The 26,891-nt window shown below is 37.9% G+C and overlaps 1 protein-coding gene across 1 annotated transcript; it reads left to right on the top strand.

Moving 5' to 3' along the window:
• Window positions 1-1,916: 1,916 nt before the first annotated feature.
• LOC146162628 (uncharacterized) lies at window positions 1,917-26,891 on the top strand. The gene is made up of 22 exons (XM_083385252.1): window positions 1,917-1,994; window positions 8,315-8,477; window positions 8,851-8,912; window positions 9,533-9,713; window positions 10,177-10,385; window positions 10,647-10,869; window positions 11,563-11,735; window positions 12,375-12,510; window positions 13,740-13,887; window positions 15,136-15,231; window positions 15,983-16,167; window positions 16,938-17,109; window positions 18,052-18,193; window positions 19,355-19,529; window positions 19,876-19,978; window positions 20,580-20,660; window positions 21,199-21,268; window positions 22,221-22,327; window positions 22,934-23,009; window positions 23,735-23,858; window positions 24,758-24,882; window positions 25,420-26,891. Exons 1-22 carry the CDS (start codon window positions 1,952-1,954, stop codon window positions 25,617-25,619), a joined length of 2,994 nt encoding a protein of 997 aa, XP_083241378.1. The 5' UTR covers window positions 1,917-1,951; the 3' UTR covers window positions 25,620-26,891.

Genomic DNA, 26,891 nt, shown 5'->3' on the forward strand with positions numbered 1-26,891 from the left:
AACTACTAAATTAATTTGTTGAACAGCCATTAACGAACAGCCGTATACTTGAGCCAAGTGGATAGCCGCCTCAAAACAATAAAATAAATCTCGTTTTTTCACACGCTATTGTATTAGGCGGTGCTAAGGTTAGAGGCAATACCAGCACACCGCAGAAAATGTTTTATAAAGGGTAGCTTACCCTTTACATATAAAAGTCAACAATTTTCTATTTTTGAAGCCCCGTAAACACAAAGCTTGGCAGCAGAGCTAGGGAATGTTTGACGTTCATCAAAATGCAGACAAGGCGATTAGCTCCTTTACATTTCGAACACTGTGGAAGTTTTTTATGTGCCGGTCACTTATAAATGGAGATTCTACCGGTTATTTATTCATGCGTAAACCTCACTGGTCCGTCTGTTTACGTTTTCAATCATTCATTAACCGCAATGTAGGGAAGCCCGGTGTTAGCAAGGCAAATAAATAGTGGTTACCCTTTGTTCTGAATTTCCCCAGGTATGCATGCAATTTATGGTAAAATTAAGACTGTAGACGTTCAAATAGTTAGCAGTGACCGACCAGCAGAAACCTTCCGCCAGTAGCTTTGAATTCCATAAAGATACACCATAAATATATTATATGTATATTGAACAACAACGTTTGCCTTGTTTTTTACTAGAGCAGGGGGGTCAACCCTTTAAGTTCATTACCCCCAGTAGAACCTGCTGAATTTTTATACCCACTCCAAAAAAAATATTAAACTGATGCTGCTTTTTGCTGTTCAGCGTTCCAAAATAAGCATCTTATATTATTATCCTTGTTACCCGTATAAATTGTCAAATTACCCCTTTTGGTTATTTAGCCATGGTTTGAAACACTGTCTTAGATTATTTAACCGAGCGCAAGTCATTGGTTGTTTGTTTTTTGAAAAAATATGTATAAGTTATGCAATTTGAGTGCTTTTATACATGTTGCTATCCTGTGATTCAGAAAACTCTTACCCGCCAATATTGAGCCAGCGTTTTGCGGCCGAAAATATACTTTCAAACAACACAAAAAACCAACGAAACTGCAGTGAACTATTAGCAAGGCTAACGAAACTAAACAGTAAACAAACTGCTAAGGTGACGCATTACACGCCTTTCACGTCGGATACACACTGCGGAAGCCGCTTTGTCCTTTCAGTTTTCATGCTACGTTTTGTCAGTTTTCCTGCGGCATTCCACGAGCCTAACGTTTGAATGTTTTTTCATTTATTCGCCGCCGACGCGTTGCGGTTGTCCTGCTGTAAATTTAGGGGGGTTACGGTGTTGTGGGACCTCGGTGGGGCTGGGCCCTATTCAAGACTCGTAAATTGTGACTTGCTCGTGAACGCAGCGCGTCGAATCCTCTTTGTAAAGAGCTTTTGATTAATTTTAAACTTTTCATCCAAGCGGAACAAGTCTTTTTTTGCATTGCAAGGTGAAGGGGCGCTATGTCGAAGGTGAGGTAATATTGCCAGCAGCCCAATTTTGTTAGTATGGTAGCTCTTGGACAGCAGTGTAAACATCTCCGGTGGTATAACGTCCGTTTATATAGCTCTTTTAACTACTTAATAGTTAATTTTCCACCATTTCAGAAAACTTATAAGGCCTAGTTTAAAACAGCTAAGTGAACCGACAGGTGATTTCACAATAGTGCTAATACACTTTAGCCTTTATAAGCATGTTACTCGCGACGGATACGATTTAAAAAGAGTGTAGTCAGTAATTTGTGCAACGGTTAGTGACATACGTGAATTGAAAGCATTTTTACAGCCTGGACGTTATTTTTACAGCCTGGGCGGTTTTATTTCGGAAAAACTATACGGATAGATAACAAAAATCACCATCCTAAGTTGTGTTATACTTTTCAACGCCTTTGCGGCTATTGCTTATAAAGTTTTTTGGTTTATTTGCAGTTCTATAGGTAGATTGTAATATCAACGAATAGCATGTTGCTGCATTTCATTGGGTTGCAGTTGCTTCTTCTGGCAGGTAAGTCTATAACCTAATGTTGACCTTAAACTTTTTGCTTACTCTTTCAAAAATGTTGGGTCAGCAGGGTTTTTTTAAGGTTTGGTTTGGGTGACCGCTAAGTAGTTTTAAGAGACCGCAAGTGTTTCATTTAAATACCAAAAAGTTGCCAGTCCAAAATTTGGGAAACCGCTGGAGAACCGTTTCGGTCCCCCAAAACACCTTAAAAAAAAACTGTGGGTCAGCACGCCAAATTTTTTTAGTAATATTCGCGCACTTTTCTAAATGCTTAGCGCATTCGGTGTGTTTAACTATATAGGTTGTACTTTAAATCCGGTATACGCTAGTTTGCAAGGTGTATTAAAGCAAAGACCTACGTTTGCATGTTGACGTGTCAGTTTACATTTGCAGTAGGCTTTTGTAAAGGAAGTGACTATTTACCAGGTGATCGGGTTACACATTCACCGATTGCACATAGAGTGTGGAATTTTTGCCCACCGTACATAAAACTCTTTAAACATTGCAACATTTTTAAGTTGGAGTTTGGTTAAGCGTTTGGGTTCGGGTGGTTTTGCTTAGTATATACACAAAATTATTTTACTTAGTTTTGAATAATTTTAATGATGTATCCCCATCAATTCAAATTGTGTTATATACCCATTAGTGATTATGCATTGATTTAAAATACTTGTTGGCCGGGAAATAGTCTTTGTATTTTTTTTTTATGTTAGTTATTATGCTATAATTGACGGTTTATTCCTGTAAACTTGTTGCGCTTAAGTCTACCTTTTAAAATATAACTATTGATTGCGCGACTATACAGCACGCTTAGCGATAAACATTACTGAAGCCTGTAAGCATTCGACGTCGCTTTCAACTATTTCGCAATATCGATTCATGGAAGTAACTAAAATAATGCGAAAGCGTAATTCAATAATTCTATTTTTTTTTTCAGTACAAATTTAACTCGATTATTCTTTAAGCAGAAGAGGGGCCAGGAAATGAGATATTTTGTTTGAGGCCTATTTTAGTAACATCAAAACAACATTTTTCGGGTGAACTACTCTATTTTTAGATGTTACCATCCGCTTTTTTATGCACATTGTTTCCCTTTACGTTATACGAATTCATCACTGGCGTGGTGATGTTTTATGCATTGTGCTGTTCATATTAAGAAGAAATGGTCACTAGAAAGAGTGTTGTGCCGTTCTTTATAGTCTGTTTTGTGACAAAAAATACCAACGCACAGGTAAAATGCACCAAGGGGTTTCTAACAAACTGGAAAACCGTTAAACTCGCCAAAACAAATACCTTGCCTCACATCAAGTCTAAATTACTTACTCGAATACTTGTTTGAGTGCCTTTAAACACCTGACTATAAAATCCCAAATACAAAAAGCATGGCCGGTTTTAAAGTCGAATGTGAACTTTGCAAAAGCTGTCGAACTTTATTGTAAATCGCCCTCTATATAGCCACTGGTAAAACCCTGATGTGTTTAATTTTTGGAGTTGATGTTCATATGTTCGTATTTTCACCAGTAAAGGTTATCGTATTTAGTCGAGTGTTGGATAAAGCTCATTGACCTTTTTAGTCATGCAGCAATCCGTGCGGGCAAAAGGACGCACTGTGTTCCCGTGCAATCTGCGCTAATGCTTCGTGTCCTTTTGCCCCGCCCGCTTTACCGGGTCCTTAAAGTTTAAGAAAAGGAAGCAGAACCCGCGCAGATGCCAATGCGATCTGCTGAATTGGCTTGTTTGCTTAAAACACCATAAATTGTGATTGTGTCACTTCAAGATGCTTGAATATGTCGGACATTAAATGTGCCAACGACTGAGCAACATTCGCGCGTTACACATACGGGCCACTAATTACTGCATTGAAATCAATGCTGAGGCTAAATAAAATTACCTGAAACAAAACGCCTTTTGAGCTCTGTAAACAGAATAAATAAAAGCGCCAATAAGTTCATTTGCAGCTTCTTAAACCTTGTTCTATTAACGGACCCAAAAAATTGTCTTTGAATTGCGTGAGCGTTACCCCCATTTGTAATTAAGTATTCAAGAAAATTATCTTTCCATGTAGAAATCACGGTGTAACTGAATCGCAATTGTTGGCTGAAGCACTTATATCAATTTCGTATCGGATCATCACCGATGCAAAGTGTTATTATCAAACGAGTACCGGTCAGTGGTGGGATTCAGCCGGTTCGCACCGGTTCTGTATAACCGTCTCGCGGAATTTTATGAGATCAGCGAACCGGTTAGCATTAGTGGTTACTGTCATTGGATTTTTGCATCTTATTCCATACATTGATTTTTTAGATCCTAGTAGCTCACGTGTTTGTTTTTTTAAATGTGCAATGGTCAAGGTCGCACGTAACAATCATACATTGTGTTAGTTTTTATATTTGTAGTACTTTTCCTTTTGTGATGATTTGAAAATTTAATTGTTGCGTCATAAGTACAAGTCATGAGACGACTGCTGCTTTTAGTGTGGCTGCCTGTTAGTATTGATAAGATTCAGCCGGTTCCAACCTTTCGCTGGAACCTTGGGTTGCATCCTGCTGTTTCAAATACTTATTTCTCGAAAAAATATGACTTTTTGTAACAGAACCGGCTGAAATATATGACTTCTGGGATAGAACCGGCTGACAAAAAATTTGAATCCCACCACTGGTACCGGCACTGTTACTTGGCATTGGGTATATGCTTTGATCGGATATTATCGGGAATCCCTATAGTCTCTAGGAGAGGCTCTATAGGGTGCAGTTTCAATTACGCAAAGCAAAACTGTGAAGTTCATCAAGTTTAAATAAAAATATACTAGCTTCTAGAACCCTAAACCCAGTGCGGCCAAAAGGAACGTGGGGAAACCACATGATTACAAAATTAAAGTTCATTTAGTTGCGCTCAGAAGAATCAAGCGCGGAACCCTTATACAAGACCCAGAGAGTTGTCAGTTGGTTACTTCGTTTTGACTGGATGCCCTCAAAAAAAAATTGAACTACTTCTTTGGCGAGAACTCCCTCTGTTTGCCTCGCTATGGAAATCTTTCTCGGCCGAAAGAATTTGCACGCTTGAATGCCCCGAGTCGGTGGTGGAAGAGTGTCAGGCATTTCACGAGTGCGATAAGACGAATTTTTGAGAGGCTTGATGGCAACCCACAGTAGTTGTTGTCTGTGATGTGATGCTTTTGAGTTTCTTAAGATGGAATTTACTTTTTACCTCATTTTTACGACTTTAAAAACTTAAGGATACTAAAAGCTAGTACCAACCGATTTTGATTACAAATGCCATTGGTGGCTTGGTTATCATCATTGCAATTTTTAAACGACTCAAACAGGCAAGTGTACAACGTTTTATGCGACATTTTTTCAAGAGCATACAAGACAATAAGTAGAAAACATATTTCAATCAGTTAACTAGTCTTAATTGATACCGTTTGTGAAGTTTCACATGCTCACATACATCTATTCGTGCTGCGAATAAGTTATTTTCCACATTAACCAGAATTCAGATGCGTATACCTAATCATACCCGGAAGTATAATGTGCCTCGGTACACGAAAGAAAATAAACTTAAACACACGGAAGAATCAAAGTTTAATTTTGTTTTGTGAAACTTGAAGACTTTAAAAAAGATCACTAACAAATACCACATGGACATAACGTCTTGTATAAAAGAGACCCATAAAAGCAAAACAACTACCGGTATAGTGGATTCTTTAAACATTAATGCGAACCACTGTCAAACAAATTTGGGGAATACGCCCCCTTAAGCCAAATGTTTCCAACCAATGATGCCATTTCGAATATCCAATGGTGCCGAGAGATATTTAGATTTTTTATCAATCTAATCTGCTCTATTTGATAAGCCTCGTGATGTATATGTGCTATATAGGTATAAGAATAAATATTTTGCTACATTTTGTAGAGTGGATGTGTGTTGTTCCAGTTCCGTTAAGTGTAACATTATACAGTGAAAAACTTAACGAAAATGCTACTAGGGGTGCCACAATCTAATTACTTTTAAAAGGGGGTGCCGTAAGTCAGAAAATAGTGACAACCACTGTTTTAAGCTAATGACTTCTGCCAATAAGGACGACAGCTAGAGGGGAAACAGTATGACTGACGATCGTGTAGTAAAGGATCATCTACCGGGCTTATATTCTTTGTTGCTTTCTACGTAAAAATAAGTTGTTCAACATGGGATTTGAAAGGGAGAAACACTGAATATTCGCTTTGGGGTCGTACAAAGCTGTGCCCATAAATAAAAGGAAGCCACCACTTTGAAAATACAACACGTACGTCTTAATCACTTCATGGTGGGTTGGTCGATGCGTTAGCGAACAACTGTGAGAAATGCTAAAACAACAGCAACAGCGTATGGGCTCCTTAAGGCTTCAGGGTTTTGTTTTGCAGTTGTGTTACGACCAACATATTATATATACACATCTATTTTTAGAGGTTTATAACTGCGCCTTGCCGCCGATTTCTTTGTGCGCTTTATTGCACAAAAAGGTCCTGACATGCTCTGATGCTGTTCTTTGCCGTAAAGTCGTGAGCCGCACCAGGTTAGGTTATTTTTGTGGCGTATTACAGATTTTCGGGGAACAGAAAGTGGGGATGGAAATGCCTGATACTTCTTGAAAAGCTATTTTTATTGACATAGAGAAAACATATTAAAGCTCGAAATATAAAAGGTGTGGCGCTTTTCAGAACGGCCATTTTAGTTTTATTTCTGGACAATAATCAAAACGCGCGGTGAATGAGACTCAAGTCGCCCTTTAAACCGTTTTTAAGTGAAAAACTATTTTTTTAAACTGCTAATTAAAAAAAAACGATGAGAAACTAAATTTGAATGCCACGATAAAAGGTCATTACGGTTGTACTAAAATTACGAGTGGGGTTACAAAACAGAGTTTTACACCTTCTGTTTTGACGTGTTTACCGACCGTGGATGTCGTGCCAAGTGCTAGTTAAGGCCAAGGCCTAATCTAATTAATTGCACCGGACCTCTGGCGCAATTCTCACTGCTCAGCAATTCGGCGATTTGTTACCTCTTCGTAAAAACACCCTAAAACGCCAACTCGACCGTGGAATGCCTTCAACGCACAAAGCTTCCACGCGAGTTAATTCAATCTGGCAGCTGATGTTCGACGAATTACGTTCTATTCAATAGCGACCAGATTTTACTGTTTATTTCGGATAAATTGCGGTCGGTCAGGATATTTTAATGCAATTAAAAAGTCGCACTTTGTTGTGTTTTGGGATAATTCCGGATGCTGCTATGCAATTAATTATTGGTGTCAAGCGGAAGACCCCGTCTCGCAAGCTTTATGTTGTGTCCAGAAATACGGTCAGACAAAACGTCGCCGGAGGTGGATCCAGGGTTCTTGTTTACAAAGACGACATAATTAAAAGAATTTCAACCGTGTGTTTCCGGGGAACTAACGCCGTCCATTTCGGCATGAACAGAAACGCGAACATTCGCCGCTCCAAAGGCAACCATCCGTCGATGCCTTTGTGTCTGAAAGCCACGTTGAATAACTGATGTTTACAGCAATTGGTAGCTTAATTCCCCGACAAAGGAAATTAAATTTTTATGAGACGTTTCCACTCGGGCGCAAAAGCATCACTAAACAAATAAATATCGCTTATTCTCGTTGTTTGGGGACAGAAAACGGGGTTGGATAACGCCTGACACTTTTTAAAACGTTTTTTTTTATAATTGACCAAAGGGAACTTTAAAAGAAATACAAATTAAAGAATTTCGACCATGTCTTTTTTTGTAGTTTTGAGAATCTTATTCCGTGAAAAAAGGAATTAAATTTTTGTGAAAAGTTTTACGTCGCGCGCAAAAGCATCACCAAAGAAATAAATCGTTCTGTGGATGTTAAACCTTAAATTACACAGACACAGAGCATCACAAAATAATGAGTGTTCTCAAGAAAGCAATCTTGGCTACTCTTAATATGGTGTGACAACATAATTGAAAATTTGTGATGGAGCTTTTCTAAATCGGTAGAGAATGTATTAGCTGGGATGAGGGTTATGCCTGGAAAAATATATATTTTTTGATATGTGTCAAATATATACCTTTGGGAAATGTTGAAACCTAAAATTTAGGCAATTTTCTCATTGTGAATTTTGTAGTTGTTTACCCCTTGAGCTAGGTGTCAGGGTTATTTTCTGAAAAAAAATTTTTTAGTCATGGGTGATAGACCTTTGAGAAATGTTAAAACTCAAAATTTAGGCAATCGCTTCAAACCTCATTAAAACTAAACGAACTTCTTACTCACTCTTTTATTCTTATATCTTTTTTTGTTGTTTTTCTTTTAGGCCTTGGATCTTGCGAGACATTGAAGGCAACGATAGACATGGCCGGGGTGTTGGGCGAGGTCGTATTTCAGCACAACGGAACAAACATGAATATTACCGTTACGCTCAGCGGATCTGCCACCTTTACAACTTTGCAATTAATGCAATTTCCAGCCGTATTCGGGTAAGCTTTTTATATGTATTCGTTTTTTTACCTTATTAGAGTAAGTTGTGTTTTATATCGTACTCAGGTAAAACGGATATTTTGATTGATTTACAGTTTTACACCAGTATCATGCCCAACGATATAGGCCTATTCGGTTCTTTTGTTTTTGTTTTTTTATTTTCCATACCTTGCTGTTTTGCAATATCACATTTATTTGTATTTTATATGTATAATTCATACGGGGGTGTTAACCAATAATAAATTGCCGGGCCGTCATATATATATTTTTTTGTTTTTTTTTCAATCCCCTCTTTTTAGAAAAGGTGGGTTTTGCAAAGAGAAGGCAATGACTTATATTTCGTGCCGTAAATCGCGATTGCTTTGTTTGCAGACAATCGAATGCGGCGAGCGCTGTGTGTTCCCAGCTCGGGAGCGTCGTATTTACATTTGCTGGTAAGTGGTCTGTCGGTGGATCGCAGAAACAACTTTCCGCTCGCGTTTCTTTTACGTTTTCTTGTCTGCGGAAGACTTCTTACTTCCAAAAGTGTTTCAGCTGTCCGGCTATAATTACAAAAAAATATTTCCTTAAAATGCTTATTTCAATTTTTTACGTATTCTTTTCTAATTCGGCGTGATTCCCAATTACAGCCAAGCAACGGGACGCCAAATAGCCAAACAATTTACCGGGATATGTGAAAAAAAGAATATAAAAGGGTGTCTTTTTGCGAAATCCAAAACCATTGGCAGAAAGTTTCTGCTTGTCGATCACTGTTCCGCTGTTAACAATATTAACAATAAAACTCGAAACGGCCGAGTGAAACCAGAATCAGACATTTTTAAAGAAATAAATATCGCCAATTCCTCATTGAAAATATCGCAAATTCCTCATTGAAATTCTGTTCGATTTGACTGAATTTGATTAAGGAACTGGCGATGATTAAGTAATTGAAATGCCAGTATAGGCGAAATATTTATTCCTTTAAAAAGTGTCTGATCCTGGTTTCACTCGGCCTTCTAAACTGTTTTTGTTAAACGTTAAACAACCAGAACGTAACGAAACGTTTGTCCTACAGATATAAACAGCAATAGTACGACTGGAAGTTCATCTGTCAGCGCAGACGAGGTTTTCAATCGAGGTGTCCTCATCAGTGGAGGATCAACCAACCTCTGCGCCACCATTCTCCCTGTTGGGGAACCGATCATTACCTACAGAGCCCAGTTTATCGGACCAGTTGTGGGCGAACTCTTCATTAGGTGGGCGAATGCATTTTTTTTAATGTTTTTATGCTATTTTTATTAAAAAAGCTTCACTTACCTAAAAGGTTTTCTATTACTTGTTTTTTTATTTACTCTTTATTAATAAAGCGCCACTTAATAAATAATTTAGTTTTAGTTTTTATATTAGTGATTCCCAACATTTTTGGGCTCGCTAAAACCAACAATATGGTTGCCGTTTATGGTCGTTTTGTACCAAACTTGGACGAGTATAGATAATTATAGTTATTATAGTTTTCTAATTCAATGATTGGAGCAAAGGAGACTAGTTCTAATTATTATTCAATTTGTAAACTGCTTAAGTCTACAAAGGCTTTCGACGTACTAATGGCACGTAAGCCGTAATCGTTGGGTCAAAAAGGCAGCTTTAGGGCAAGATTACAGCTACTGAACACACATGTGTATATATTTCACTAATACAGCTTGCAACATTATTGTCCAGAAAAAGGAATTCCTCCACAACCCTGTTCATCTACTCCGACCTTGCCTATGGTGATGGTAGGGCCGACCCTACTGCAAGTTCTTCTGTTAAGTTGGTCCAGCACAGCTCCGGTTCCATCGGTAGCTCGTTCGCCACCCGTTGCAGCACCCTGACGTCACCCAGTACTCTCTTGGCGAACTTGGTAATCGGAAATTCTGTGACGTCATCAGGTTTGTGAAATAAGGTTCTGGAAGGCTTTGTTGTGTGACGTGAAATGGCGCACTGCTTACATATCTGAGTGCAATGGCTTTCAGTGTACAATTTTTCTTTCATTTATGTTGAGTTAAAGGCAAAAAAAAAGTTTTTGCGGGGGGGCAAGACCTCCTGTCCACTTAGATCCACACCCGAACAGAAACCAAAGTCGATTGAAAATGACTATTGTAAATGGTAGTTTTAAGCTTGCACAACTGTAACACCGCTTCACGTAACAGCGCGTCGACAAGCCACGACCTTAATAAGAGCCGGGAACCTCGTGTTGTACATGGCCTTGCAAAATTCCACCGGAGACAGCATCGCGTGCACACGACTCCACGCCGTACGGAGCAAGACCGTCACCACCACCTTCTCAGTCGATGACGTCACTGGCAGTGTCACGATGACGCAAGCGTCGCGCTTTGACGTCACGACCACGTCGGTGACCTTGAACGGCCTCAAGGTGAGCGACTGAGCGTGGTTTTCTTGATCTAAAAGGCCCTTTTCGTATCACGGCAGGCCTGAAGTAAAATTTTGCGAACTTTGGCATTGCAAAAAAAAATTGCAAACTTTGCTAATTTGTTCGCGCCTAAGTATGCGAAAGTATATTAAGTAGACCAATTCAAATCACTATTTCTACCAAAAAAAAATAAAATAAAATAAAATAAAATAAAATAAAATAAAATAGATGTTGAACACTACAATCAAAAATATTTAGTTTTTATTGCTTCCTTAGCTAAAAAGGTTCCCGACCTCTGATTTAAAAATACAGTGGCTTGAGTGCGCCCAAGTCAAGTTGTTGACCCTAGTCCAGTAGTTATCAACCGTTATGGCTTGCGGCACCCCTCAGAAATAATAAATAGATTGCGTCACCCCTACAAGATGTTTCCGTAGGTAAATCACTAGAACAAAAACGGAACTGGAACAACACACACCAACTCTGCACAGTGTATAGGAAAGTATAAATGGATTCATTCCACTCTAATCTTACACAAAAAGTTGTAAGAGTTGAGCAAAAATCAGATTCTTAAAGATTCTTAAATATCTCTCGTCACCTCCGGGCATTAGAAATCATACCCCAGGGCGGCGCGGCATCCCGGTTGGGAACCACTAACTTAGTCATTACAACATTGGCACGTGCCTATAAATCGTATTTCCCACCTTCCAGAACCTTCCAGTCTCGTATCACGTGCACAAGTTCCCGGTCCCACAGCGTCAGACCGCGGCCGAGCAGTTATGCAGTGGTGGAAACGTCGGGGGCCACTGGAACCCGTACGCCACTGCCTTCCCCGGACCAGCTACCGGCACCTCTGACCAGTACGAAATCGGTAAGCAAGTTGTTTAGAAACCATCGTATCGTGATGAATATATTGGGGCTTTTTTGTTTAGATACGTAGAAAGTAACGCAAAAATATTTTAATAAATAGGCTTCTTTTCTACTTATTATGCTGATAGAATCCTACCTCAACGAAAATTATTAGGGTTAGGGTTAGGGTTTGGGTTTGAGTGGGTCAAGCATTATTATTAACGCTAACGCTAACCCAAATATGTGCGTGAAGAGTCCCCAAATTATGACGAAGTAGTAAATAAATAATGAGCAGCATATGTAACAGAGCTGGCAAACTAGGGCCTGGGTTAGATCCGACACGCCAAGCAACATAATCTGACCCGCGGCTCATTTTTTTTAGCGTTAACATTTGGTTTATTTTGGAATACAATACACGTTTTTTTTTAGTAATTTCAATAAAAATACCAAAGCCATAATATTCGATAAAATCGACATTTCGCAATTTACTGGCAAGAGTTACTGCTAAAAACGTCTGTAAATTGCGAAATGTCGATTTTATCAAATCTAATGGCGTTTATGGGGATATTTTTATTGAAATTTGGTTTGTTGATTGCGGAATATTTTATATCATACAATACTCTTGTAAAGCATCATCACGTATTCTTATTCGTAATGCCAGGCGACCTCAGCGGCAAGTACGGCAAGCTGACCACTGCCACCGTAAGCGCCAGCTACACTGACTGGAATCTGCCGTTGTTCGGGATCAACAGCGTGGTCGGAAGATCGATCGTCCTACATAGAAGCGACTCCTCGAGGTTTGAGAAATTTGTTGCTAAACCTTAATCTGCAACTTCAAGGCGATTGGATTCCCTTCTCTGTCATTAGTCAAGGCTGTAGTTAAAACTTCGCGAGCTTGTTATACCCGAAACTTCACCTTATGCATTGATACTTAAATTGCAAGTTAACACCAAGAAAATCAATCTTTATAACAAGTATTTTAAAAAGTCCTAACGAGATGTCCGAAAGAATAATGATTTTGACGTAAATTGAATATCAAAACCCATACAGAAGTATAGGCAGCATGTTTTGCACATTTGAATTTTTTTTTTTCAACAATATGCTACCCAGCCTACTTCTGTACGAGTTTTGATATTCATTCTACGTCTAACTACAACCTCCAGACATTATGCTTCAAATTGTAACACTACTGTGTCATTATTAGTCAAGCGCTTTTACGTTTGTATACAATTGAATTAACGTGTGTCGGTATTGTAGTATTTTGATTACCTTCTGTTACATATTGCGAGAAAGCTTGCGGGACGTAAATGAGGGTCAGCTAACCGTTAGCTTAATCATAACGTGAGGTTTCTATTATGACTTGGCTCTAATAGCTGTACGTAATGTACTTTATTCGTTAAAATCTGGTGCGACTTATTTGCTGGATTGCCCTACACATACTAACTTTTTACGTGTGGCAAAATGCCAAGACATTTATGTATTAAAAGTGTTTAAGAAGTTTTGCTCAATAAAATGTCCAAGCAGTAGGGATGACCGAAAATATCGGATCAGAGCCGATACCCGATGCCAAGTAGCAGTGTCGGTACTTGTTCGATGCTAGGTTGAATTTTTTCTCTTAAGAATGTATATGGAATATATTCCTTGGGAAAATATTTTCTTTATAGTTTTGATACTGAATCGCAATATTTCTCTTAAGAATGTATATGGAAAATATTCCTTTGCTGGTTTTATACGTTGTGCCATTCGCTATGCTTTCCGACCAAAGAGTAGTAATTAAAATTCTTTGTTTCAACTGACAGATTAAAAAAGCCGTTTGACAAAATTGCATTTCTGGTAAAATCTAACTTAGATTAGAAATACAGATCACAAGCAATTGAAAAATTAAATTAGTATAACAATTAGTCTCATTTTGCTCTAATACATTCAGTTAGAGATCCAAAATTATTTAGTTGTCAAAAACTGGTCGCATATGTACTACCGAGACGCCTTTTCCTTTCTTTTACATTTACTTGTGTGTTTTGTTCAGGTGGATTTGCGCCACCATCGGTTATCCTGACGTGGTGAAAACTGCGATCGTTCGCTTCAAGTCTCCAGCTTACGGCAACATCTACTTGCGTCAGGCAGGCTATGACGGGGAAGGCGACACCTCAGTGTTTGGCGAACTCGCTAACATGGTGGGTGGGCTCATCTTCTTTCAGTGTTGTAAACAAGTCAATTTAAATTAACTTAAATTCAAGTCAAGTCATATGAGAAATAACTTAAAGTTCGAGTCAAGTCATATGTAAAATAACTTAAGTCCAAGTCAAGTCATTCGTGAAATAACTTAAGTCTAAGTCAACTCATATGTGAAATAACTTGAGTCCAAGTCAAGTCATATGTGAACTAACTTAAGTCCAAGCCAAGTCATTCGTGAAATAACTTAAGTCCAAGTCAAGTCATATGTGAAATAACCTGAGTCCAAGTCAAGTCATATGTGAAATAACTTAAATCTAAGTCCAGTCATAAATTCGAGTCAAGTCATTCGTGAAATACCTTAAATCTAAGTGAAGTCATATGTGAAATAACTTGAGCCTAAGTCAAGTCATTTTGAAATAACTCAAGTATGTAAAGTCTTCAAAAAAATATCAAGTTAATTCCCAAGCCATCAATTGCCCAAGTCCCAGTCAAGTCATTCTTAGAGCAAGTCTTCTCAAAGTCAAACCACTGATATATTAATAAAATGATAAACCATTAAAATTGGTAAACGTGTTCGATTATTATGAGCAATTGATTCAAGTAAAAAATACCGGAAAAAACAACAAGCTTATGGTTTTACGAGTAAATTGTGAGATAAATAGTTATTTTTATATTAAATGGTAAATAAAACCATTTATTCTTTCTTTAAAGGCTTGTACTGACTGCCTTTGGCGGCATATTTGGACTAAACACCTTCCAGTTTCTGCAAAACATTTGGCCTTAAAAATTTTTTTGGTTAGATATTTGTACTGACCCCCACGTTTATTGACGGCAAACTAAATCTTGCAGCGTTATAGGATACCAAAACATTAAGAGAAATTTGTCCCACAAAACATTAACAGAAATATACCCTTTTTTAACGTTCTGAATAACTCGTATTATAATTTTGTTAATGTTTTTTTCTTGTTTATATTTTACCACGCTTGGCTGTCAAACACTCAAAAATTGCCGACTCCTATTAATCAACATTTGCATACAACAGACGTTACCAGCTATTAATATTATATTTTATATATTGGATTTCAAACCGCTTCCTAAAAAGCTTCGAATTACTGTTTAGTGTTTATAGTATACGACTCTTAATAAACAATATACGTTTCACTTCCTAAAAAGCTTCGAATTACTGTTTAGTGTTTATGGTATACGACTCTTAATAAACAATACGTTTAGGCTTCTTTTTTCTACAGAACGAAGTTGCTTCTGTAAACCACAATTTCCACGTCCACAAATACCCAGTGGCTGGCAGCTGTACAAGCGCTGGACCCCACTACAACCCTTCAGAGGTAAGTAAGCACCCACCTACAAATAATCTCTGTTGTGAACGTAAGTATTTTTGAAATAAATCCAGTTATTGGGGAAATAGCATTGTCATTGTAAGTCAAGTCATTTGTATCAAAATATTAAAATAGTAAAACATATAAAAAAAAAAACTCGTCCGATTCTAAACGATATTTTTAACCAATTAACAAAACGTAACAGCTGGCAAACAGTTTAGAAGCAGAAATTGCAGTGAACAAAGCAAAAAATACTTGAAAAACTACAAGTTAAGTCATAAAGATACATATGGATTATCACCTAGAAATTGTCTCGATTTTAACACTTGTTCAAGGATTCCCGTCTAATATAACTTTTCCACATAAGAGTTCGCAATCCCAATCACCCCTCCATCATTTGCCATTCTCCATACCACAGATAGTGTTTCACATACATACATGCTTATTCTAATCGTTAGAGGCCATTTTCGGGCAACTACTTTACTGGCGAAACTATTAAGTGACCTATTTATTGGACAGTATTGAACTTATTTAAAAGTTACCTGTTTTGCAATTTAAGCTACTTTAAATCACACAGTTGTTGTTTTTTATATTATGCTTAAACAGACAAAAAAACTTACGGTGTATGATGCTATGATTATTAGCATTGCTTGTCTACTCCTTTTAACCGACTGGCTTGAACACTCTGCATTGCGACACTATATGAACAACCTATTTAAACCACAGACTGCTTTTCACATTCGTTTACTGTTACCTTTAGGTTTCACTAGGGGCAAGCTACAACACCGAATGCTCATCTAGCAACCCACTTCGTTGCGAGTTAGGGGATTTATCGAGCAAACTCGGCACCATCGACATAACCACGTCACTGGCAACAGGCGACAGCAAGTTCTTCTTCACCGATTCGTACTTGCCGCTTTCTGGGGACCTGAGCGTTATTGGACTGTGAGTTTTCTTTGCACTTACGAAACATATGGTTTCCTTATTTATTGATGCATGCGATCTATCCAACGACGTATTGCCCCCCCCCCCCCCACCCCACTTGAAAACTTGCTCAAAGGCTTGTCATTTTTTTAGTGTTTTGAGTTGTTAAATTCAAGGTTGTAGCAATTTAAGAACGTACATTTTTTACTAACCGTTCCCTTTACCTTTCACTGTGTAATTTTTTGATGCCTTTATAGAACACTAAAAATACTTTAATGCCCAAATTGGAATTCGGGTACACTATGCGCGGATCTGTAATGTAGCTTGATACTGAATTTAAAAACCAAAAAGGTCAAGTAGATTGACATTACCTTGATTGAGACTTTTTGAATTTGTATCATCTTCAGTTATTTATGCGACCGAGAAGTAAATTAAAATATCACTTATTAAAGGTGGGACAACATTTTTATCATTCTGGGTTTTTCGTGCGGCCCACCTCTTGGGTGATGTTTTGATTTACTTTTCACTCACAATAACCGAAGTTGATTCAAGCTGTCGAAACGTCTTAATCAGGATGATGTCGATATACTCGACCTATTTGGCTTTAAAGTTACTATCAAGCCAAATAAAAACTGATTTTAAACTAAGTTCCATGACGTAATTTTAAAAATGTGAACAATGGAGCCACAAAGTGTTGGCAGCGGAATGGGGCACCACACTCGCATAGAAGGCTAAGACTTAAAACCACTCGATTAAACGATAACATAACATACCTATTGTTACTTTGACAGCTCCATCGTGGTCCACGCAGCCAACAGGGGGGCTCCACGTCACGCATGCGCAAACATCACCCTCCTGCGCCCCCTAAAACTGCTCAGCGACGGTTGGAAGGGAAATAGCGCGGACGGGAGCTTGACAGGCGAGATACAAGTCCTACAAAACACTGAGTTCGATCCTTCCAAGGTATAGGTACTAGCGTATAGTACCAGCTATAGTACCAGCTATAGTACCAGCTATAGTACCAGCTATAGTACCAGCTATAGTACCAGCTATAGTACCAGCTATAGTACCAGCTATAGTACAAGCTATAGTACAAGCTATAGTACAAGCTATAGTCAAATTGTTTTCACACTTAAAGTTGGTTCACACTAGACGCGTCTGCCGTTAACGTAACGTAAAACATGTTGCCAGCGTTCACGGATTTCCTGGCTTTATAACCGAGGCGTCTGGCGTTAATGTAACACGTTTTTCAAAAAATTCTTTAGGTTGTTGAAAGTTTAAATATTTTAACTTTGACGCTTTCGGTTAGCAGAGAGGAAATATGCCGTTAACGCAGGCAACGCGTTTTGTGTTATCTGGGCGACGCTGGCATGTTGCGCCATGCGCTAACGCCAGAAGCAAAACGCGTCTAGTGTGAACCAACCCTAACTTTCTATGATGTCTGTCTCGTTTTACAAAGTTGCGTTGTGTTACAGATTTATTTGTCTGTTGCATTTTGTTGTCAAAGCTCTGTTAATCTCACCTTAATGTTACAGGTTATTCTGCATTGCTCATAGGCTAAAACATGTCAAAAAAAATTAAAAACTTCAGCGAATAAACACGAAAAACATTGAGCTATAAAAAGAATACCAGTACATTATTCACGAAGCAAAATAAAAGTTCCACAAACAAACTCTTAGTGTAAAATGAAAGAACTTTTATTCGAGTATGGTGTCGGATAATTTAATTCTGGGCAGTTACAGCTGATTTTTAAGTTAGACCTTGTAAATTCTTCACGACCAATTGCTTGCACGATTGTTAACCTTTATAGTTAAACTCAAAGTGTAGTAATATGCGTGTTTGTTTGTTTTATTTTTGCGTTGCATGTTCAAAAACAATAAGTCCATCCATTTAACCTACACTTAGGTAACTGGTAGCATTTCTGGACTGGCGAGCTCTGCCTTGACCTACAACGTAATGCAGCTCCCAATCCAATCGTCAGCGGTCGGTCTGAGCCAGTGCCAAAATTTGGGTCAGGAGTTCAACCCATTCAACATCACAAGCAACCGTAAGTATCCGTTGTGGCCAGAGTTTGGAACTATAGATAACTCTAGTAAGAAGAGCAAAGCCAATACAGGTGTAGGTACAATTTGAACGTTTCGAATCACTTTTTGTTCCTTTTCAAATGCATTGATACTCTTACTACGTCTTAATAAAATCTTCAAACGTTATGCTCTATAGATAATTCTAGTTTTCTATTTCAATATATTAGAGCAAAATGTGACTAATTCTAATTCTAATCCAGTTTGTGATTTGCTTTTGTGCTCTTATTCTAGTTCTAATGTAATTTGGATTTTGCTCAAAATGCCACTTAGTCAAACCACATTTTTAGCATTTTAGTGGAAATAAAGCATATTGGCAAATGGTAAAAGTATAAAAAGGATTACATGAATCTTTCCATTCACATTCTTAAAGAATGAATTGCAATTCAAACTAAACTAATTGTGAACAATTCATTCGTTTGTGTGCATTACTAACAACTGCGGTTTAGGCGTTTGCTTGTTTTCCGACGTGACATAAAACTTTAAAGTCACAGGAGCATAATGGTTGGCGATTGTAGTAAGACATAATGAGAATTCCAATGCCCACACAGAACTAAGTAGCGATTTGAACCCCGAAAAGAAGAAATATTCGAACCGTTCCAAATAATACCTACTTCTGCATGGGCTTTTCATTCTTGCTACGTTTTAAAGTCTTACTTTTTCATTCTAATATATTCTTGGTTGACAATTAGTTCAAAATCACTACGTTTTATTCGTTTAGGGACAGCCTCTGCATCCGCCATTTTTTTTTTTTTAAACTACGATTTTAAATTTCTGAGGTAGGACCTTAAGCCTTGGCCAGATTTTCTGTTTTGTGATTCACCACGTAAACCGGCAGTGAAAATCAAGAATATCTAAAGCCCATTTACGAGTAAGTATGGTTTTGAACGCTTCGAATGACTCTTTACTCATTTTCAGCACACTGCGAGTGTTTGACGTTAACACAAAAAGGTATTTAAAAGGTTTATGAAGGTCTGATCCTGGTTTCACTCGGGTTTCTAAGCCTGTTTATTGCTTATATACGCGTCAGCGGAACAATGATAGACAAGCAGAAACCTGCTGTCAATGGTTTTGGATTCCATAAAGAGATTTCCATAAACCCTTTTAACGTATATATATTTGTACAGTGACGACCGGCCAGACTTTTGACAAGTACGCTGTGGGCGATCTCAGTGGCAAGTACGGATCCCTTTTGAACCTTAACTCGGTGACTTTGAACGAGAACGACAACAACCTTCCTATTCAGCAGAACGTGGGCATCGCTGGACGTTCGATCGCCGTCTTCAAAAGCGATCAAGCGGCGTGAGTTGAATTTTAGAACTTTATGAATTAACGATGTCCGATAATATCGGACCGGTGCCGATACCCGATACCAAGTGGTAGTATCGGTACTCGTCCGATACTAGGTTGGTATCGGCGCCGATCCGGTACTGGGTTATTAAAGGAATTTGAATTCAATGCAATAATTTCTGCCTTGAAAGGTAAATTTATTAAAAAATAAGATCGGTAACCACTGAATGCTATTCAAAATCTAAAACACTAACGCACTTCTTTTCTTCAGTCAAGGTAATTGACTTAAGTCATTACAAAGCTGTCAGAAATACAGAAAATAAGTGAGAATTCTATTTAGTCAGTGATTTTTGTCCAGGTGGAAGTGCACGAACTTGGTAATGACACCTGCAGACACCAGTGGCTACGAAATTACGGCTCAAGTCAACTTCGCAGATACTTTTGTCGGCTTCATCATACTGGTGAGTTAAGAAGACGTATACCAGTTGAACCGTTTTAGGCGATTTAAATCCTTTTATTTTAATAATAAAACTTTTTTTTATTGATTTTTAAAATAAAAACATTAACAAAAAAGTGTTATATTTCAGTAATCAAACATTAACAGAAATATAATAACAAACAAAATAATGTTTAATTGTAATTGTAAAACAATAAAAATTTTTCCGTCTTTTGTAAAAAAGTAAAAAACAAAATTTAATGAAAGCATAATTATAAAGGTCGTTTTGTGTTGCGACAACATACAAAATATCAATATACTGTTCTCAAAATGTTCAAAATATCAAAATAATACACAAAACAACAATAACATATCAAGGTGTCTAGTTTCTTCACACCCTGTTCCTCTTCTGAAATAATATCGTATTTCGTTTCTAAGCACGTCAAGTATTTAATGTTTGTTTTCGGTTTGAAAAGTACCCGAAATTTCAGCCCTTTCGTTTTTAGTCTAATAGCCCAAATTCCCTTACTGTAACACTTACGGACATTTTATTAAGCGGTAGGAGCTCACCCACTTAGTTGATGATGTTTTGGCCACAATATTCAACTTTTTTATTCCACTTGCAGAAACAAATCGTTTATAACGATGGCTCTTCGTCCCCCACTAGTGTCGAGGTTTCCATGCTCTTAAAAGATCCAACTGCAACGGTAGGTCTTTGATAGTTTTTTTTATCTTTCGATTGAAGCTAAAAAGAAGAAAAAACATGTGTTAGGTATATTACTTATGTCTGTAGTTAGGTTTTTTAACTTTTCATTGAAGCGAAAATGAGGGAAAAACATCTGTAAGGTATATTACTTATGTCTGTAGTTAGGTTTGGGTTGTGATAATTTTACATCTGTCGAGTTTAAGATAATGTTAAACTTCTTATAGTTCAATAACACATATCTTAGCATTTTAAAAATAACGAAAACTCAATATACAAAAAGCAAATTATTTTTCTGTAAAAATTTGAGAATAATATCTTAATTTTACTGACAAATATTTAATACCAACACTTCATTTTAGCCCAAGTTATTTGACACAACAACTCAATTCCAAGTCAAGTCATTTGTCTAAAAAGACTTTAAAACAGTGACTTCAGCTCACTTAGGCCAAGTCGAATCATTTGAAAACAGTGACGTCATTAAAGTGTTAAGTCATTACAACACTGGATATTTTGTTGCTAATTCTTTTCACTGTTTGCAGAGCCCCAACCACAACTGGCACGTTCACATTGATCCGATTCTAAAGCAAACCACCTGCAGTATTGCCAAAGGTATTTTATATACACTATACTTCTTTACTTTACTGTGCTAATCCTTGCTGTTGACCTGCACAAGTGCGATTTCTATAGAAGCCCATCCTCGTCTTAATTTACGCATTTCGCTCGGTTTTACTGCTAAGTATAAGAAAATGAAGACTTGCAAAAGGATTTTCGCAACATAAATGTTTAGTCTTGTTCAAATCATTTTATCCTGCAGTCAAGATAAACTTAAAGATTAGATCTGAAAAAAATTGGAAAGCAGTGTTACCCCAACCAGGGGTCCACAGACCCCAAAGAGTGAAAGTTGGGGTTCTTAACTGCAACAATTTATGTTTGAGCGTTTTTTTTATTTTAAATCGACTACAATATTATAACATGTAAAGTTTGCTAGTATAGATAAGTGGAATTTATCGAAATTATTGTTAAGTTGTTAAGTTAAGTATTTAAAACTTAGAGGCCCGTGCACTTATTGTTTTTTTTATAACGGTTTTGTCACTAAACAATGTCGTGAAACAATTGATTTAGAGGTAGTAAAAATATCAAAGACAATACAGAAGTGTGTAGCATTTTGAACGTTCTGAATAACTCTCTATTCAGAGCGATTTTTCACGCCCTGAAATTCGACCGAGTTACTTGTGATAAAAGTATAACAAGAAAACGCAAAATGCGCCGCCAGTTTAGATTCATTAACATTGTGTGTTACTTTTCTGAATCACGGCGTAGGGAAGTATCATCTGCGAAATTGGTTCGAACCTACAAATAAATAAACCGAAGGGCTGAAATGACAGGACCGATTTACGCTTTGCTAAAGAACATTTTTTTATGAAAATAATACAGGAGACACAACGTATTGTATATGCGGAAGCGCAAAAACGTTTTTTCAAGAGCTGTTAGGTTTTGTTAGTGATTAACATTTTGTTCTGCTTTAAAAAACGCCCGATTGATTACCGCTCAATTTATCCAGGTCACTACAATCCGTACAACGCCAACACAACATCTCCTTCCTATTCGACGGTTTGCGGCGGCAACAACCAACTGGCCTGCGAAGTCGGGGATTTAAGCGGAAAACACGTGAGGACCTAAATCTAGCACCTTTGCCATTTTTCATACATCCTAACTTAATATTAAAAGCTTGGCGTGATGCTACCTTGACGTAGTTTCTACCCTTAAAAGTTATTTTAGCGCATCTTAAAATACCGTGCTACTTCAACAGAAAAAAGAAAATAGGTTTAAACATATAAAGTCGCCTTTGTTGAACTGAATTAATGGTTTATTGTCGAATTGCTGTTTGGGTTTTAATTTGGTTTAAAAGTAAACTCTTTCATGTTGAAGAGGGAACACTTGTTGTGGATTTACAGTATCAATTGCAATGTCCTTAAAGGCGTTCGAATTATTTAAGGCATTATAGATAAAGTAGACAAAAAAATAATTGGTTTAAACCTTTGTCGTGATCGTCACGTGACTGCCGTACAGGCCGCAATGACCTGATTGTGATTGTGATTGTGAGAAACCATTTAGCCTTTGTTATATCCTTTGACCCCAATGCGTTTAAAAAGATAATGCTCAATATAGGGCCGTTTTTTGATAGTCGGGGTGATCGACATTGCAACCGCGACTTAGGCTAAAATGCCCAACGCTTGCACTTCTATATCCCATTTACCGGATTCTCGTTTACAGGGACAATACACGATCCAGCCACTTGGTCGTAAACTCTTCATCGACGAAGACCTGCCGCTGCACACATATAGAACAGGTAAAAACCAATGCAACAATGACTTCAGTCGATGCATTTAAGTCACTGCTTTCATATGCCATGACTTATACGTCATTTTCGCAAAAATATTATTTAATCAAATACATTTCAGTAAAGTTTGTTTTTTTAACTCTTAAGTATTGAATTTGAACTAGTTGGTTGTTTCGTTTTTGATTATTGCAAAGCGGAAAAAAAACGCCTTCGCCGATGTTGTAAGTTAAACATTTAATTGATGCAGGCAAGGAAGGCTAGAAAAATAGCGATATCGACCCGCTCTCCTATGAGTCTGTCTAGCTCAGTTGTGACGGCCGCGGTATAACCGAGGTCGTGAGTTCGAACCTCGCCGAAGGCTTGTTATATTTCCAGACTGCCTTGCTTGCGTCTTTGATTGGCAGCACAAAAGCAGGCATTGGCGTATGGTTGTTTTTCGAATTGCTCTCCTCGCAATTGGTAGAGCAACGGCCCCGGCTTGACCGGAGGTCTGGAGTTTGAACCTCACCGGAGGCTTGTTGTTTTTTCGCCTGCCTTGACTGTATCACTGATTGACTGATTCGGCTAGTCTGCGATAACTTCGGGCGTACTTCTCTGTTCATTTCACTTCATTACATGGACGAAATCGTATACGGAGACACTAAAAAAATTGTTTGTTTTTTAAAATTGCTACAAAACCTGTGTATTATGTTCCCGAACTGATCACTCACATTTGTCGTATATCGTGTTTGCAGTGCTTGGACGGTCAATTGTCTTCCACGTGGTCAATGGGGGTGCTGCACGACAGACATGTGCCAACATTCTTCCTACCAGTCAAGTATACACCCTTGCCTTCGAGTCCACTGTGGTGTACAATCGGTGGGTTAAACGTTTTTGCCGCTTCCTTACGCGTACACGCGCGTTGCCCGATAATAATGGACCAAGCCGATACACGGTGTCACAGTATCGGTACTAGGGATGTCCGATAATATCGGATAAGAGCCGAAAATACTAAGTTCAATTTCTTCTATTTTGCTGGTTGGATAATAGTGGCTTGAGCTGCCACTTCATCGTTTTTTCAATTTGCCAAAATGTCTGTAAATCCACCCTTTTATGATATTATCTCACGCCCAGTTTATGCATATCGCATATTGTTCCACGGAACAGTTTTCTTTCCCTTACAAAGCTAAACGAAATGTGTTTTCTTTTTATTTGGAGCAAAACTAGAGATTTTTTTCACGCTTAATTTGTACGAAATCAGGTCGCGATACTTTTAGTTATATATCAGGTATAGGTATCGGAATAAAATGACAGGTTGCTGACCTCCCGATCCGCACCAGTAGTTGACGTAAGTCATCTTTCTCGCGAGTCCGACTTTTCCACCTGAAGTATGTTTGAGCCTATTTTGTAAAATTAATTTATCCCAAAGACGTCCAGCAACGTATCGCCACCTCGAAAAGGAAAGTTACTTAACACCTCTGCAACCTTAAAATTTAACTAAATAACCTAGTTGTGTGCCGTTCTTAAGGTTACTTGTTTATGACGTCACGTTTAGATGTAACTTTGTGATGTCAGGTATTGACGTAACTTTAGAACGTCGGGATGTGACGTTACTTTGTGGCGTCACGTTATGACGTAATTGTGTGGCGTGGCGTCTGAAAAAAATTCCCAAAACTTCTCATGTTTTTTGGGTCACGCCTAAAAAAATCTGAATTCGCGCCTTGCTTTATCAAATTGGATTTTCCTTGGTATTAAATGTAACGCTTTGTCGTCCACAGATACCAGTTCACCGACGTTATTGCTAGGCACCTCGGCATCAACAGAATGCGTGTGGTCGTGGTCCACAATACAGTAGTGCCTGTCACTGGAAATGGATGCGCCAAAGTCATGGTGCATCTAGTTGGTAAGTTTTTCACGGTCAATGAAATGAGATGTATCAATACCTGAATAAAGACGGGACGTTTGTTTTGAGTAATTCAGGCATTATCAATTTTCTCATTTTAAATAAGAAAATAAGATTGGTGGTGCGACTTTAGTACTATTATGTTTCGTTAAACCAAATTGGGCTCTGAATAGCGGCTGTTAAGGAAAAATACCTCAAACACCTAATCGTTTATAATGCGGGTTTGAGCACATTAATGATGTTTTTTGGTATCCAATCGGATCGCGACAATTTTTGCCTAAAATATCGATAAACCATAAAATAAATTGAAGTAAAACGGCTCTCTATACTCTATAGTAATGATAGCATTTTTAACTATGCCAATTCGAAGCGCAATCTTAGATGCAAAATCTGCTAAAATAGAAAACCTTTTGGCCTTAGTTTTTTTAACGCCAAATGAAATGCGAATATTATCAAGAAGACACCCGTTTTTCATTCACGGTTTAATCTAAAATCAGTTCCTGACTTCTACAATCTTTCCCTCTACTTAAATCACAGGCAGTGTCGACTCGGCGAAGGTGGACACCTTGTTAAGTTCGGGCGCCGCCCCCTACACGCCCACAACTAAGTGCAAAAGCGAAACTGGGGCAAAGGTCGTCGGGTCCACCGAGCTGAAAGGGGGAGCCCCTAAAGCGACACTGACCGCCTTCCTGGCGGTTTTTTGTGCTTTTGCTTCGTTTGTTTTGCAGAGCTTGTAAATAGTTTATTTTTATGCCTCTTAAAGCTAAGTAGGCCTGATTTGACACGCTTGCTAGCCAATGCAGACACTGCTTACAAAACACTGCTGATGGCTAAATCAAAAATAAATGTTTCAGTTGTGTTATCAAAAAGCCAAAAACTGCCCTTTCGAAGCGCAATAAGTTGCATTTTCTTAAACTCGCTTTATATTTGGGACAATTTGGCCGTAGATAGACCACATCAAAATAATCCGGCGTTTTAACGTTTAATATAAGGCTTTTCTCCTTATAATTTTTCTCTATTTAGCTTAATATCGACATAGTGTGTTTTTTTTTGCTCTTACTAGTTTTTTGCCACATAAACGTTTACAACAATTTATTTGGCGTTCCGCTCCAGCGCTTTCAATGAAGGCTTGGCAGCTTGAGCGAGCAAAACTTTTTTATCTTTCGTTTTCCTCCCTTGTTAACTGATCCGAATTTCATCCCTCCAATTCGCTAATACTTAACGGTGATTCTTAGCATTTGTGTCTAGCCCACTTAAAAAACTGTGCAAGAAAGTTTCAAGTTGAAAACTCTTTATTGGATTCTTCAAACCTTTAGTATTTTTTGATTTTTTTATAAATTCCAGACTGCAACCGAAAAAAACCAACAGATTTTCATCGAGAAATAATAAAAGGTTAATTCGCATTTTCCTCTAGTTTGTCCTTTTTACGTACTCTCCCCTTTCCCCTGAAAATGCAGCCCCATATACAAATATATGCATGAGTGTATAATGTGGCCAGGTAAAACCTCACTGGAAGTCGCACTTTACTTTATAACGCCGCTTATATATGCAGCATAAATGCACTTTACACGTTCAAGTGGCGATCGACCGTTCATGTTCACACCGAATTTAAACCCGAAAGTTAAGCATGTCAAGATTTGTTTAGAAAGAATAACTCCCCATAAAAATGCACGCAAATTGACAACTAAAAGGTTGTTTATTTTGACTGCTCTTATCTCGAGCAATTGTCGACATAATATGTATTTGAAAATGTTCAAGTTAAAATTCATTGCTCAACATTGCAGGTTACAATCCATCGGAATTTTGTTTTAAGTTATTTCGTCAACCTATTGCAGTTCTTGTCGTAATGTTCCTTCTTCGTATTCGTTTTCGATATTTACTTTAAATTGTTCTTCAGATTTCATTTTACAGCACATGAAAAAAAATCTAGTCAAACCCGTAGTTTTGCCCGTATATTTTTTTTGCTCTCATGGCGCGGCTTGTGTTTTATCGATAGAAAAATATACGAA

The sequence above is a fragment of the Ascidiella aspersa genome, chromosome 3, assembly GCF_963924565.1.
Source record: "Ascidiella aspersa chromosome 3, kaAscAspe10.2, whole genome shotgun sequence".
Taxonomy (NCBI): domain Eukaryota; kingdom Metazoa; phylum Chordata; class Ascidiacea; order Phlebobranchia; family Ascidiidae; genus Ascidiella; species Ascidiella aspersa.